Here is a 15,641-nt window from a genome sequence, read left to right as displayed (position 1 = left end):
CTGAGAGATGGCAGGGAGGAATCTTAATTTGATCACCTCTAACAAATCATTAGAGATTTTTCTTCCAAATTTCAAATACCTCCCTTCTGCTGGAAGCCGTTAACAAATAACACAATTCTCTTTCATGAAAGTATAGTGGCTTTTGACGTGTCACCTTCTTTAACACGGTGAAAGTTAAGCAGTGTATCTCAAAAGTATGCTTAGATACTGAAGTGATGGGTGCCTTAGAATATGTACAATAAATGAATACAGGGTATCAACATGACTAGCCAAGTGCTACCCAGAGCTGAGCCTGTATGAGTCACACTTAAAATAGTGCATGTGCTGAATAAAGTGCAAGATTATTGTAAAGGTGAAAGCAACTTCCTGATAAACTATGCAGGTTGAGCTGCAAGCACTAATGCTCGTCTCCTAAGCTCCAGATAACCAACACTTGATTTCTGTTCTCTACAAAAAAGTATGTTTGGCTAGTTATTCTGCTGGTATACAATATTTGCACCCATAACCTATCCCTTCTAAAACAGTGTTATGGTAGTGGTTTCCCTCACTGAAGTCAGGAAGCACTTTAGTTCCCACATCAACTGTAGTTTTGCACCCCTGTTACCCGCCCCAGGTATGCAGATAACATTTTGCATGGCTGTATATGGTGATTTTTAATGTGAGGCTGTCTGTTAACTGGGTTGGAAGCATAACTTTGATATTGTTGCATTTGAGAAGACAAATGTGTATTGAAACAGATGCTTGTGACTGTTCATGTCTGAGTGCTGGACAGAAGTCTAATGCTGAAATGTGAGTATGAGTCCCTTTAAAGAGACACATTGCTAATGTCTTTTCTTCTGTTTTCTAGCTGTCCCATTTCCCCCCACGCAGCGGCTCACATTGAAGGAAGTGTTTGAGGATGGAAAGCCCAGGCTTGATGTCTTGAAAAGCCACTTGGTGAAGGAAGGGCGGCTAGAAGAGGATGCAGCATTGAAGATAATCAATGATGGGGCTGCCATTCTGAGGCATGAGAAGACCATGATTGAAGTAGAGGCTCCAATCACAGGTCAGAGAGAGCTTTCTGAAGCTGACATCACGTATAAGGGCTATCTAGAATCGCAAGCTGCCAAAAATAGCAGATCTGCTGCTGCGTGTTCTTTCCATCATTGTTCAGGCAGTGGGGTTTTAAAATTGCTTTCCATCCCAGAAGATGGAGCATTTTGGTAGCATAGATAGTTTTCACAGAAGCTGTATATAATGCCACAGTAGCTTAGATCAAAGTGAAGCCATGCTCCCTGTTGCTGCCATGACCTTCCTCTTCTTAGAATGTAATTCCCTTTTTTTGCTGTCCTTCCTCCCTTAGTGTGTGGTGACATTCATGGGCAGTTCTTTGACCTGATGAAGTTGTTTGAAGTTGGAGGATCACCCAATAACACCCGCTACCTCTTCCTGGGAGACTATGTGGACAGAGGCTACTTCAGTATAGAGGTGACAAATAAACCTGTGCCTTTGTGGATTACCATGTTAAAGACTGAACTCTAAGCTTAACAAATATTTCTCTTGCACCATTTTTAAGTTCTAGTATGCTTCTGCATATGAGGAAGGCACGTTGCTTATAGGTCATCTACTTGCAGTGTGATTTGTTAGAAAAGTTTTATTAACCAATGGGACATTATTTTTGAGGCAAGTTGAAAGTTGTGCCCTCAATATGTAGAGACAGGAAAACAACTGTGGCAGGGCTAATGTCTAAACCAGAGATTGGCAACTTTTGGCATGCGGCTCGCCTGGGTAAGCACCCTGGTTGGCTGGGCCGGTTTGTTTACCTGCCGCTTCCGCAGGTTTGGGTGAGCCGCGGTTCGCTGCTCCAGGCTAATGGGGGCGGCGGGAAGCAGCAGCCAGCACATCCCTCGGCCTGTGCCGCTTCCTGCCGCCCCCATTGGCCTGGAGCGGTGAACCGCAGCCAGTGGGAGCCGCGATTGGCCCGCCAGGGTACTTTCCAAAGGTTGCCAATCCCTGGTCTAAACTCTTGATTCTGAGTCTGTAGTTTTAATTTCGCATGTGGCTGTTGGTCTAATTGTGAGCAGAGCAAGAGGGAGGGTTGATCACAGGAGCACTCCTCATATTGCCCATAACACACAAGGGAGCAGTGAGTTTCCTAGCAGAGGAAGAAGAGATAATATCTACCCATTGGCCCCTGAAGTATTTAGTGTTGCATGAATGTAGAAGGCTGGAGTTAAAGGGTGGAATTTCACCCAGAACATTGGCCCAAATGAGCCACACAGTAATCACAGTGCAGTGTCCTCTGACTACATACATAACTATCTTGTAGCTACATGCTTTGTCAGTGTAATGTCAGTCATCACACCAGGATTTTGTGGCTTTGTGACTCCGTTCACTGATCATATGGTATTGCAGCTAGGCAAAGTTGAGAACTGTTGGTCTTAAAGGACAGATTAATTGACTTAGATCAGTAACAGTTATCTACTAGCTCTCTGAACAGTTCCTGGTAACTGAACAAGCACATAGTACTCGTGTCAGGAGGTGGTTGGGACTTGTCTCCATGTGGAAGAGTTGCTAGTAAATGCTGCAGATGCTATCTCAGTTTGCATGAAAGTGGAGTTGACTGTTAGAGGAATGCTTATTCTAGGTACAGATGCAGCAAAACAAGTGACATTTGAGACTATCAGAGGGCATAAGATGGCCAAACTAATGATGTCAGGGCTTGTGGGTCTTGCTTCTAAAGGCAATGGAATAAGATGCTGCATAGCAATTTCAGTTAATGTCAGATATGAGAACAAAGGTAATGAAGACTTGACCTATTGGAACTCAAGCAGAATTTCTGTTTGCAGAGATCAGTTAAAATACAAGTGCGGGACTACCAAAGGCAGCAATACCGGTATTTAGTGTAAATAGTTCTTTGAAGGATATTTACTACCGGAGTATTTAGTGGGGTACCACTGACAGATTGTGTTTTGGCAGATGCCTGGCCTCCTTCCATCCTAATACTTTTGTGCTCCTACATATTGACTTTAAGCCAAGATGAGACACTGAGCAGTTACTGGGATAGTGGACACATTGATGCTTGAGAGGTTGCATTTCTAATGTTCAGCCAATAGGATTTCTGTAGTGCTGGCACTGGTGCCTTTGTGTATTATTTCTGGAAGGGAGAAGGAACGACAGGAGTTTCATGCTATTCCTAGTTAAACAGTTTGGTTTGTGCATACTCCAGTGTTGTGTGTTTAAATGTATTTACCTGCCAGAGATATTGTCGAATGCCAACTTAATCCTTCAGTGATCTGAGGAATATTTATTTTGTGGTGTTAAAGTTGGTAGGTGAGAAGTAAAGTTGTGCATACACAACAGCGTGCGCTCTACAGAACGTGGACAGGGAGGTGGCTTCCCATCCCTCAGCCTTTGATCCTTGGATCATATCACAGATAGGCTAAGTTGTCTAACATGTGGGAGGAAGATTAAGGAGTAAGCGCTTAAGTACTATGATGGTGGGTGCAATTTGGACTAAAAATGGGAAAGCGTCAGAACTAGGAAGAAGTGTGTGCAGCAGGCAGGAAAATGGATCACTGAGTAGTCTTGCTGGGGAGAGGATTGAGCTGAGAAAATCTTATAACAGAATAAAGGCAGCAAATTTGAGTTAGTCAAATTTTTCTCAGTCTGGTCCCTTTTTAAGCCTAATACATCTTAAGTTGGAGACCTTTGTAGAGCAACCCAACGCTTTCAGTCTTTGGAGACATTTGGGACAGCTGTTCTTTGTAAGCTGTCAGCATGAATCCCTTTCATGCCATTCTTGACCCTCCTCTCCCCCTTTCCCTGTGAGTCCGCAGGGGAGATAAAGCCATGAAGCATTCTCTTTCCCCACAGAGCAAGCATTGATCTTTCACGAAGCAGGGTGGGCTTTGATTAGTACACGCGGGGGCTGATCCAAATGTCACTGATAAAACAGAGTATAGACGACTTGCTTCCCTTGTGCTTATTGATGTGTGCCTTTTCTTTCCACCTACTGCAAAGTGCTGCCTATATGTTTAGAGAGATTCCCATTTGGGAGTGTAATAAACTGCAGCAGCACCAGTTTCTATAGTGAAATGGCAGCAGTTCAGCAAACAGCTTAGATAACAGCTGTGTGGGCAAAGAAGTGGCTAGTTAACAAGTGGTTAATCTAGTTCTTTATGGTTTTTTCAGGGTTTCTAACATATACAGTGCAAACATTTTCAGAGGTAACTGGATTCAGAAGGCCGGATGCTGTGATCTGAGATACTTGAGTGCCTTAGTTTTGCAGGCACAGTCTCTTTATCACAGAGATTCAGGTGGCTGTAAGGCATCCAGATTTTGCTGTGCTTTCCAGTTTAAAAAGGTGAAGAATGCTGGCATCCACAGGCCCTTTTGTGAGTCATGGCACAAGCTTGTGCATCCATATGCTGGGAGGGGATATTATCAAGTGTCTGCCCAGAGCTGCTGATAATCATGACCTTTTAACTGAGTGAAATAGGATGTAATTGTATAATTGCATCCTGATGTATGCAGTCAGGAAGCAGGATGCAAAACTGGGGACCAGGGAGGTGTTAAGGCAAACTGTATTAGTTGTTAGGGACCCAAGTGACCCCTGGAAGATACCTGTGTTGCCATGAATATTTGATGGATTGCTAGGGTAAAAGTGGCTGTCTATAGCATATGAGCTGAGTATTTAAATATGCCCGAAAGTCAGTTCGGTCAGCTCAGAGATCTTTACCAACTTCTTTCTGGACCCACTGTTTGTGTGTTCTGGTTTAAAAGCAACATCCCGTGGTGATAGTTAAAATGAGCATAAAGATGCAACAATTTTTTTTGTATTATACAGAGGTGGAGGCTTCTCATTCCAAAAGGGAAATAGTCTATGGGAAATGTTTGGTCTCAGTGCCTGTCATTTAAACCCATCATTGCAATTGGGTCTAATGAGCTCTTTATTTGGCAGCCTTTGCGGAAGACCGGGATTGAATAGGAGCTAGAGACTGAACTCTTCCTCTCCAGAGTGGGGTTGTTGATCCATATTGTGTAGCAGTCTGTGAGGGAAGCTGGCATTGTTGCTATTGCTGTTTTTGTACCTGTTCTAGGGATAAACAGAGGCATCTGGTCTCCAGAGCTGTCAGCACTAAACTCACACCCAATAAGTTAAAAGTAAAGGAAAATGTTCTCATTCCTAGTGATCTCCTGTAGTGACATGCAGTCTGGATGCTATACTGTAGGCTATGTGCCTAGCACAATGGAGCCTAACCTGCAGGCAATATCTGTGCTAAATAACATACTTCATTTGTTCCCTTTCTCAGATGCACGACTGTAAGCCATTATATTACAATATTCAGAGGCTGGTTAGAATCGTGACTCAGATTGAGATCAATTCCACGTAGCTTCCTCTTTATGAATCTTTCCTTCCTTTCATATCATGGGTGCCTATCTCGGAAAAAGAGATTCATTTTGTTATAGATAGTACTGTAGGTCTCCTGCAGGTCTGGTGGTAATAGGGTGACCAGACAGCAAATGGGGAAAATCGGGACAAGGAGTGGGGGGTAATAGCAGCCTATATAAGAAAAAGACCCCAAAATTGGGACTGTCCCTATAAAATCGGGACATCTGGTCACCCTAGGTGGTAAAAGCTGACTTGTATTCTTGCTCGTAAGGAGCCATGATCTTGCAGTCTTTGTAATTCTATTATGTAAGTTCTGGCTGTTCACTGGACTGTTTTGTTTCACATATGAAACGTCTAAGTTTAAAAAATAAACAGCCTGTGCACTAGCAAACAGTCTTTCTGCTGCCAGTGATGTGGAGGGTGTTTAACTGATTATCCCCATAATCTGGAAGTGAGAGAGGAGCTTCTTTTTAAAACATGCATATAATATTTTGTGACTTCTATCAGATTTTTAGTCAGACACATTCTATGCATCTTCCACTTTTGTGGGGGATCTCCTGTCGTAGAGGCTCCTACATACAACTGCTTAAATGCCTGTATGTTTCCCAGTGTATCGTGTGCACTGTATTCAGAAAAGGGTCTAATGTATAAGCACCAGCAGCAGGAGTGACACCTTAACCTAATTTTTCCCCTTTAAGATATCAGCTGCTAAAGGACAGGGCACTGGACTGGGACTCAGGAGATCTGGGTTCTACATCAGATCTGCCAATAACCGTCTGTGACATTAGACAATTCACTTCCTCTCTGGCCTCTATCTTGTCTCTTGACTGAAAGCTCTTAGGCGTTGGGAATATCTTTCACTCCATGTACAGTGCTTAGTGTGATGGTGCTCTTATTTCACATGGAAACTCTAGATGTGCTACCAATACAATTAATAAAACCCTATTTTATTAAATATAAATTAAAAGAATTGTGACCAGAAACAGAATCAGTTTTATTTATCGGTAGAAGTGAAGTGATGGTGCAGACCTCTTCTAGATTAATTTACCAAAATAGATTAAAATTAGATCTAACCGATCTTGTTTTGGTTTTCAGGTATATGCACTGAGTAGAATTCCTGTAAATCTTAGTAACACTAGAAGGGAGTAGTAAAGAGGTGTGATATAAAATTGCACACCCAGAGTGCTGAGTGCTTTCTTTCTTTTGCATCCCTCAGTTTGGAGGGCAGATATACTTTTTTTTTTCCATGATAAGAGGAAATCACCAAAAATTGACCTTCGGGTTGACACTCGTGACTGGCCCAGGTAAACTGAATTTTGTCTCACTCCAGTTCCAATTCCCAGTAGAAGTGCCCATAAAAAATCCCACAATAGCTGTAATAGACCCAATTTCTGGAGCACTCCTCAGAGTGGCCAAGCTTGACTGGATTGGGGAAACCAAACCCCTAGAGATTGTCCAGCCAAATAAGGATTTAGACACGTTGACAGGAAACCTTGCATGGCCATTGTAGTTATTCATTGTGGTTTAAGAGAACTTTGTTCTCTAGAGTGGGCTTTGTAATTTAGCATATTTCACAAAATTCAAATTAAAAATTAATATTCTAGTAGACTTAATGTGGGGCCTGCCAACTTTGACAATGTCACTAACATTTCTAACAAGTGTGCTTATCACAGCTTGGTTGACCCTGCTGGTGATTCTGATATTGCATCAGAGAGCAAAAAGTCATGAATGTTTGAAGGGAAACTGACCCCTCTCTGAGATGGGAGGACACGTTTTGCCTTTGCACCTTTTTCTTTCAGTTTGATTCTGTTCTGTCTTGTTAGCATTATTAAAGAAAGCAGTCATAAGCTTCTCTTGCTAAACCATGTAAACTGTAAATTCACTTCAATTTAACATACCAAGTTATGTGCAATTGTAAATAAAAACTGGATTCATCTCTACCCCATCCTGCAATAAGATTGCTTTTTGAAAATTTTATGCCAAAACAGATATTGAGAATTATTCAATCATTTAATCATATTCCCTTGCTTTGTCCATCCATTACATTAGCTGTATCCCAGAATACAGAACACATTAAAGAAAAAATGTGGTCAGAGCATAGGTTAGACTTCTGAAACTCTTTTTCTGTTCCCTGCTTTGCCAATGACTGCCATTCTCTTTCTTTCTTTCTCTCTCTCTCTCTCTTCCCCCTTCCCCCACACCCCGGTACCTGTTTTCCTGTCTATAGAATGACAATACTTGCCTATTTCAGAAGAGGGATGGAGGCTTATTATATATGAGCGCTTTATAAATGCAATTTTTATTCATTTGTAAATCTCAGCTGACTTTTTAAAATGAACATCTCTGTTTATAATGCTAGTTATGTGTTTGCATAAAGGGACTCTTAAAAAGATTCTTCAGTTTGATTCCTTATGCTTCATTTAGGAAATGTTCCATCATGCTTTACTGTAGGCAGTTCTGATCTCCTTCTTGTAAGTAGTGGTATGTTACAAGAGTAAATCTTTTGTATGAAGAACAGGAGTACTTGTGGCACCTTAGAGACTAACAAATTTATTAGAGCATAAGCTTTCGTGGACTACAGCCCATTTCGTGGACTACAGCATATGCATCCGAAGAAATGGGCTGTAGTCCACGAAAGCTTATGCTCTAATAAATTTGTTAGTCTCTAAGGTGCCACAAGTACTCCTGTTCTTTTTGCGGATACAGACTAACACGGCTGCTACTCTGAAACCTGTCTTTTGTATGAGTGTCAGTTTGTAAGGGAAGAAATGAAATATTCATGTACGCCTTGGTGTGTGACTTTAGGCATTAAGGTTACAGACAAAAGGGAAGTTGCATTCTTAAATCTAGTAATCCATAATTGTCTCAAGTTGCTACTGAGATATTGTAACCATTTAGCTATCCCTCTCCCTTTAGCCATTTAGTAATCTGTTTCTAGGCACAGAGCCTTGGAAAATCTGGATAAGGGATCTCTTTGTAAAACACCAACTAAAAAATCACATGAATGCAACTGTAGTTATCTCTATTACTTCTTATCATGGGTCCTGTAGAGACATCAACAGGCTGTTCAGTGCTCTTTGAACCATCTTTCCCCTTGTGTTACCTTTCTCAACACCAATGATTTTTCAGGTAGTTGTGAAATATCCATACACCATTTGAGACTAAAATGTAAAGTCTGATTTAGAGTTCTGTAGATTTTGTTCTGTTGTCAGAAGTATCATTTCATGGTTACATCCATTATTCTACACTACTATATTTTTTAAAAAATATGTATTTTTAATAGCTCTTCCCCAGGTTGCTAACATGAGACATTGTTAAAACTGAAAGAACTTTTAAACTCTGATTTCCACTCCATCATTGCTATATCTCTTCTCTCTCTTCCCCCCCGTATTTTACTCGGGCAGTGAAACCAGTTTAGTCAGTTCCCTGATCTTCTGTCTCCATCCCTCATGTCAATTTGTCATTTATAGTAACTTTCATTTTCTGGTTCTCATGTGCTAGCCCTGATCTATGACATTGAGGTTGCAAACACACCAGGATAAAATTGAAATTGCAGAATATTTAATTTCTCCTATAAATAGTCTTAGTAAAACATTTTATTGTGGATCTAAACAGGCAACCTAAATTACCTGACAAAGTTGCGTTATCTGTAGTAATATTTAAAATTAGGTTTGTGTAAGCATGTCTCTTTAAGGTTTAAATTCAGAACTACATGGGACTCTGGAAATCCTTATGTTTACGTAGGCAGAAAGGCTCCTATTCTCTGGAGATTTTAACGTTTCAAATGAGTAAAATCAAAGCTTGCCTGGAGGTTCAATATTTAAGTACCTTGATGTTTTAGCCATCTGTAATAGAAACTGGATTGGAGTTGGTTTGTCTCTGCTCTGGAACTAATTTTTATACCACAGCAGCTGGCTTCTGGAATACTGTGCACCCAAACCAGCATGTATTAAGTACAAAATTTGCTTTCTGATGTCAACCTTTATCTTTCATGTTGTGAAAGAATGTACAGTTTTTGCAGCATGTCAGCCTAAAGGGCAAGTACTTGTTAGAAACTTTAATCCAAGCCATACTGCTTGTTGTCATAACAGATTATCTTCCAACTCTCAAAATCATCAAGGCAAACTTGATATCACTTCTCCCATGTTAGACAAATCAGCTGGTTAACAGTCAGTTTGCCAACCACAGGATGATATAAGTATATTCTCTTTAAAACATTTATCTTCAGAGCTTCCTTGGCAAGCTAGCCTGGAGTATTTCCCTGGCCCTAGTAAGGCTGTTGTGGCAATTTGATATTGGTCTGTTCCTCAGTGACATTGAGGCACTTGTTCAGTGACACTATTCAAGCTTGTGAAACTTTTTTCAGCCCCCAGTGGGTTTTGAGTTTTTCCTGTTTGGGGCTTTTTCATTTCTTCTAGCATCTATATCACATGAATATAACACGTACTCGGAAGTTTGGTTTTTCCCCCCCATACTAAAACATTAGCCTCTAACTAATATTCAACACATTTGATATAATGGTCAGCAAGGACTTAATGATCTCCAGTTTACGTTGCAGATGGGACAGCTGTAGAGATACTGTCCATCTGTTTGTGCTTAGCTGCTCTGAAAATGAGTGCTCTTGCTTTGGTTTCTGCTGACAGGGAGGAAGGAAGGAAAAGCTGCCCCCACCCAATGCAAAGTTGGTTTCAGTTGAATGAGATCTCATCTGTCAGTTCTCCAGCTCAAGCCTAATATAGAGAAATGTGTGCTGTGGCTTTTCCCCCACTGGTGAAGTTATCTAAGATAAGATCTGATGCTGCTTATGGAACTAGGTTGCTCTTAAAGTTCTACTTGAAATCAACTTTTGGGTTTATTTTAAGATGGGTGAACTTGAGTGCATTATTAAATGAGGATATTCAGGAGCGCCGCCAGCTTTTCTGCCGCCCTAGGCGGCGGAAGGTCCCGCCCCGAAATGCCGCCCCCCCACAGAGGCAGTGGAAGGTCCCACTGCCGAAATACTGCTGCGGTCGCCGCCCCTCAAATTGTAGTGCCCTAGGCGACCGTCTAGGTCACCTAATGGGTTGCGCCGGCCCTGAGGATATTGATATAACAGGCACCACAGAAACTTGCTGGAATGATGATCATCAATGGAACACAGTAATACTAGGGTATAAAATATATAGGAATGACAGAGTAGGTCACACTAGTGGGGCAGTGGCACTATACGTGAAAGGAAGCATAGTCAAATATAGTAAAAATCTTAACTGAATCAAACACAGAATCTCTATGGGTAGAAATTCTGTGCTTGAATCAGAGTATAGCAGTAGCAATATATTACTGACCACCTGACCAGGATGGTGACCATGATTGTGAAATGTTTAGAGACTAGAGAAGCTAAAAAATCAGAAAACCAATAATAATGGATTTCAGCTATCCCCATATTGACTGGGAACGTGTCACGTCAGGATTGGGATACAGAGATAAAATTTCTAGACATCATTAATGACTACTTCTTGTAGCAGCTAGTCCTGGAACCCACAAGGAGAGAAGCAATTCTTGATTTAGTCCTAAGTGGTGCACAGGATCCGGTCCAAGAGGTGAATGTAGTTGAGCCACTTGGTAATGGCAACTATAAATGTAATTATATTTAACATCCTTGGGGAAAATACCAAAGAAACCCACTACAATAGCATTTAACTTCAAAAGGGGGAACACAAAAGTGAGGAGGCTAGTTAAATGGAATTTAAAGGGAACAGTCACCAGAGTGAAATGCCTTTAAGCTGCATGGAACCTTTTAAAAAACACTGTAATAGAGGCTCAAACTATATGTATACCCCAAATAAAAGAGAAAACAGGAAGGAGCGCAAAAAAAGCCACCTTGGCTAAACAACCGAGTAAAAAAGGTGGTTAGAGATAAACCGACCTCTTTTAAAAATTGGAAGTCCGATATGACTGAGGAAAATAGAAAGGAATCATACAATCGTGCGCCTGGAAGGGACCTTAAGAGGTCATCTAGTTCAGTCCCGTGCACTCATGGCAGGAGTAACGAACATGCACTCTGGCAAGTCAAATGTAAAGTATAATTAGGCAGGCCAAAAAAGAATTTGAGGTGCAACTAGCAAAACACACAAATCAACAGCAAATTTTATGTACATCAGAAGCAGGAAACCTGCCAAACAATCAGTGGGACCACTCAACGATCGAAATGCTAAAGGAGCACTCAAGGAAGACCAGGCCATTGCAGAGAAGCTCAGTGAATTCTTTGCATTGCTATTCACTGCAGAGGATGTGAGTGAGATACCCCACCTGAGCCATTCTTTTTAGGTGACAAATCTGAGGAGCTGTCCCAGCTTGAGGTATCAGTAGATGAGGTTTTGGAACAAATTGATAAATTAAACAGTAATAAGTCACCAGGACCAGATGGCATTCACCCAACAGTTCTGAAGGAACTCAGATACGAAATTTGCAGAACTACTAACTGTGGTATGTAACCTATTGCTTAAATCAGCCTCTGTACCAGATGACAGGAAGATAGCTAATGTAATGTTGATCTTTTTTTTTTTTTTTTTAAGTATCCAGAAGCGATCCTGGAGATTATAGGCTGGTAAACTGAATTTCTGTACTGTCGTTTCTACAAATTTGCCTGGTACTGAACAATTATCAGATGCTTAGATGAACACAGTATGTTGGGGAAGAATCAACATGGCTTTTGTAAAGGGAAATCATGCTTCACTAATCTATTAGAATTCTTTGAGGGGGTCAACAAACTTGTGGACAAGGGTGATCTAGTGGATATAGTGTACTTAAACTTTCAGAAAGCCCAATGTCCCTTCCCAAAGGCTATTGAGCAATGTAGGCAGTGTGGGATAAGAGGGAAGGTCCTCTTGTGGATCAGCAACTGGTTCAAAGATAGGATAGGAATAAATGGTCAGTTTTCACAGTGGAGAGGAGTAAATAGCAGGATCCCCAAGGATCTGTATTGGGGCCAATGCTGTTCAACATATTCATAAATTATGTATAAAAAAGGGGTAAACAGTGAATTGGCAAAGTTTGCAGATGAGATGAAATTACTCAAGATAGTTAAGTCCAAAGCTGACTGAGAAGAGTTAACCAGTTTTGTGAGATCCCTTTGTATCTGTGGCAAAATGGCAAATGAAATTCACTGTTGATAAAGCAAAGTAATGCACATTGGTAAACATAACCCCAACTATAAATACAAAGTGACAGGGTCTACATTAGCTGTTACCACTCAAGAAAGAGATCTTAGAGTCATAGTGGATAGTTCTCTGAAAACATCTGCTCAATGTTCAGTAGTTATCAAAAAAGCTAACAATTTAGGAACCATTAGGAAAGGAATAGATAAGAAGACAAAATATCATAATGCCACTATATAAATTCATGGTACACCTTGAATACTGGTTGTCCCATCTCAAAAATGATATTAGAGTTGGAAAAAGAACAGAGAAAAGCAACAAAATTTATTAGGGGTATGGAACAGCTTCCATATGAGAAGAGATTAAAAAGACCAGGACTGTTCATCTTAAAAAAGAGACTAAGAGGCAATATGATAGAGGTCTGTACAATCATGAATGGTGTGAATAAGGAAGTGTTATTTAACCCTTCACATAACACATGAACTAGGGGTCACCCAATAAAATTATTGGGCAGCAGGTTTAAAACAAACATAAGGGAATATTTCACACAACATACAGTCAACCTGTGGAACTTGTTGCTGGGGATGTTGTGAAGGCCTAAACTATAACTGGGTTCAAAAAAGAATTAAATAAGTTCATGGAGGATAGGTCCATCAATGTTTATTAGCCAAGACAGTCAGGGAGGCAACCCCATGCTTTGGATGTCCCTAAACTTCTGACTGCCAGAAGCTGGGACTGGATGACAAGGGGTAGGTTACTTGATTAATTCCCATGTTCTGCTCATTCCCTTTGAATCATCTGACACTGGCCACTGTCAGAAGACAGGATACTGGGCTAGATGGACCATTGATCTGATCCAGTATGGCCATTCTTATGTTATTCCCAAAAACTCTCAGTAAAGTCTATAGATGATTAGTGCCCTATAAAAGGTTTTATGACATACCATCTTCTTCCATCTCGTTTGTAGTGTGTGCTGTATTTATGGAGTTTAAAGATAAATCATCCCAAAACGCTGTTCCTGCTTCGAGGGAACCATGAGTGCAGGCACCTCACAGAATACTTCACCTTTAAACAGGAATGTAAGTATACCCAGTTCTCCTCAGTAATGACATAGATGCACTAGCATCTGGCCAGGTCAGGGCTCTCGGTCCTCTATTGGCCCTGTCTTGGATGGCCTAGCTGGCTTTGGCAAATGTATCTGCACTTAGCTGTCCTCTCATTTCCAGTATTCTAGCACACTGCTTTAAATGCTGTTCAGTATTTTGGGTTGAACCAATCCTATGGAGTGCTGAACATACGCTAAAGTAGCATTTGAGTTCTCTTGGTAAAAGGAATATGAATGCAGATAAAAGGAGTGCAAGCCCATCTCCTGTGTTACTGACAAATGGTTGCATGCAAAGTCCCCTCCTTCTCCCCAGTTTCTAGACCCAGCATCCTATAATTACTGCCAAGTGACTTTCAGTTCAGTTTGTGCAGCTGGAATTGGTGATTACAGCTGGAAGAAAATAAAGGACTCTTCCTAGTGTTTGTACTGGGCGAATCATTACCTCTAAGATAATTTTATTTTAGTTAAATATAGTATTTATAACTTTTTAAAGTATGTGAAACTAGTGCTGGTGAAAGGTCAAGTGGCATGCCAGCACTGGAGACTGAAATCCTCTCTCCACACAACAAGCATAGCAGAGGCAGCAGTCACTTCGACCCTGACCTGAAAGAGTCGTCTCTAGAGGACAGATAGTAGTTCAGTTCTGTAGCTCAGCTGGCTGTCAGAGGGGTAAAGTGTGACAGGAATCTACCTGTTTGTTCAGAAATGAGCTGAGAGGCATCAGCTTGCTTCATGCTGAATACTGAAAAGCCATCTGATGATGGTCATTATTTCTCTCTACTGAGCTGGGCTGGATTTGAGCCAGTGATCTAGAGGTTAAAGGTTCTGTATTCTGTTCCCAGGATCCCCTGTTGAAAAGCATAATAAACAAAAACTGCCTTTTCTCTTCCTGTACATAAATGTTTCACTACAGAAGCCTTTTTGAGCCACAGAAATAAGGGAGGGAGAAAATGAAAAATTCAGTAATATCACCCTTTCCTTGTAGATGAAGGTCAATCTTACAGTAACAGTAAGATTTTTTCCAAGACATGGTTTTGATAAAACATCACCATCTAAGATGGCTGCCAGACATGAGACCATGTGTACTTTGATGTGGTGATCTCCTAATGTGACTACTTGGTGTTGTAGGGTCTTACTACTTCAATAGCATCTGACGGGGGACGTTTCTGAATCTATCTGGCAGCTGGTTGTGAAAACTTAGTTTCTGCTTTTAGGAAACCCATATCACTTCTGTGACACTTACTGAAAACCTTCCTAGCCTATCTGTTAAAACAAGCAGCAAACGATATCAGATTGCAGAGCATTAATGGTTAAGCCAGCAGGTGTCTAGACATACTGCTGCTTAGAACAGCACCTCCTGTTGTATCCATAAAAAGAAATCTAAAACATTGGCTTTTAGAATGCATTTTAATGTGGAGATTGCGGGATGTAACTTTTTTTTTTAAGCCCTTTGGGCCAACTCAGCACGCTAAATAAGAAAACTTGTTCTCAGTGGCTTCTTTTGGGGGAATCAGATCATTTTGTGTTCTAATCTGTTCAGGTCTCAGGCAGAAAAGGTTGGGTCAGGTCAGTACTCAGATAGGAGCCCTTGAAATAACACAAGTTGCAGGGAATGGTGCTGAAAGTGCACTGAAGGGCTCTCTTCTCTCTGAATCAGTAATGAACTAGTGCCTCAGCATGGTGAGAGAACTGCTACTAGTTGATTGTATCTCTGACATCAGGCTGAGGCATAAAGCTGAGAACCTGACCATATGTGGACATTAAAGATTATATGCTATTTTTTGTAAGACTTGGTGTGTTAACCCCTGGTGGCCTGGTCAAATTCTAGCTCCTTAGCCTCCCTGAGCCTCCCTTGAAGCACTCATATCCAACCGAAACCACAATTCCTTATCTAAACTGTTATTGGTTGTGCCAAGTTAAACAGCTGTTGCAGTTCCTAGTGTATAGTCTGCATAGTAGTTGAAGCTTGTAAGATTCTTTGGGGTCCTTTGAGATGAAAGGTGCAATATGAATGTAAGATATTTAC

The 15,641-nt window shown here is 41.0% G+C and overlaps 1 protein-coding gene across 8 annotated transcripts in view; it reads left to right on the top strand.

Moving 5' to 3' along the window:
- PPP3CC (protein phosphatase 3 catalytic subunit gamma) overlaps positions 1 to 15,641 on the top strand; it is a 52,837-nt gene that overhangs the window by 17,784 nt on the left and 19,412 nt on the right. For all 8 annotated transcript variants that reach the window (XM_008168658.4, XM_065584562.1, XM_005285122.5 and 5 more), the window contains exons 2-4: positions 848 to 1,045; positions 1,343 to 1,467; positions 13,478 to 13,589. In XM_008168658.4, coding sequence (XP_008166880.1) covers positions 848 to 1,045; positions 1,343 to 1,467; positions 13,478 to 13,589 — 435 coding nt within the window. The remainder of the gene's footprint in view (positions 1 to 847; positions 1,046 to 1,342; positions 1,468 to 13,477; positions 13,590 to 15,641) is intronic.

The sequence above is a fragment of the Chrysemys picta genome, chromosome 2 (assembly GCF_011386835.1).
Source record: "Chrysemys picta bellii isolate R12L10 chromosome 2, ASM1138683v2, whole genome shotgun sequence".
Lineage (NCBI taxonomy): Eukaryota > Metazoa > Chordata > Testudines > Emydidae > Chrysemys > Chrysemys picta.
The sequence above is the reverse complement of the archived record's forward strand: the minus strand, read 5'-3'. Positions and strand labels throughout refer to the sequence as shown.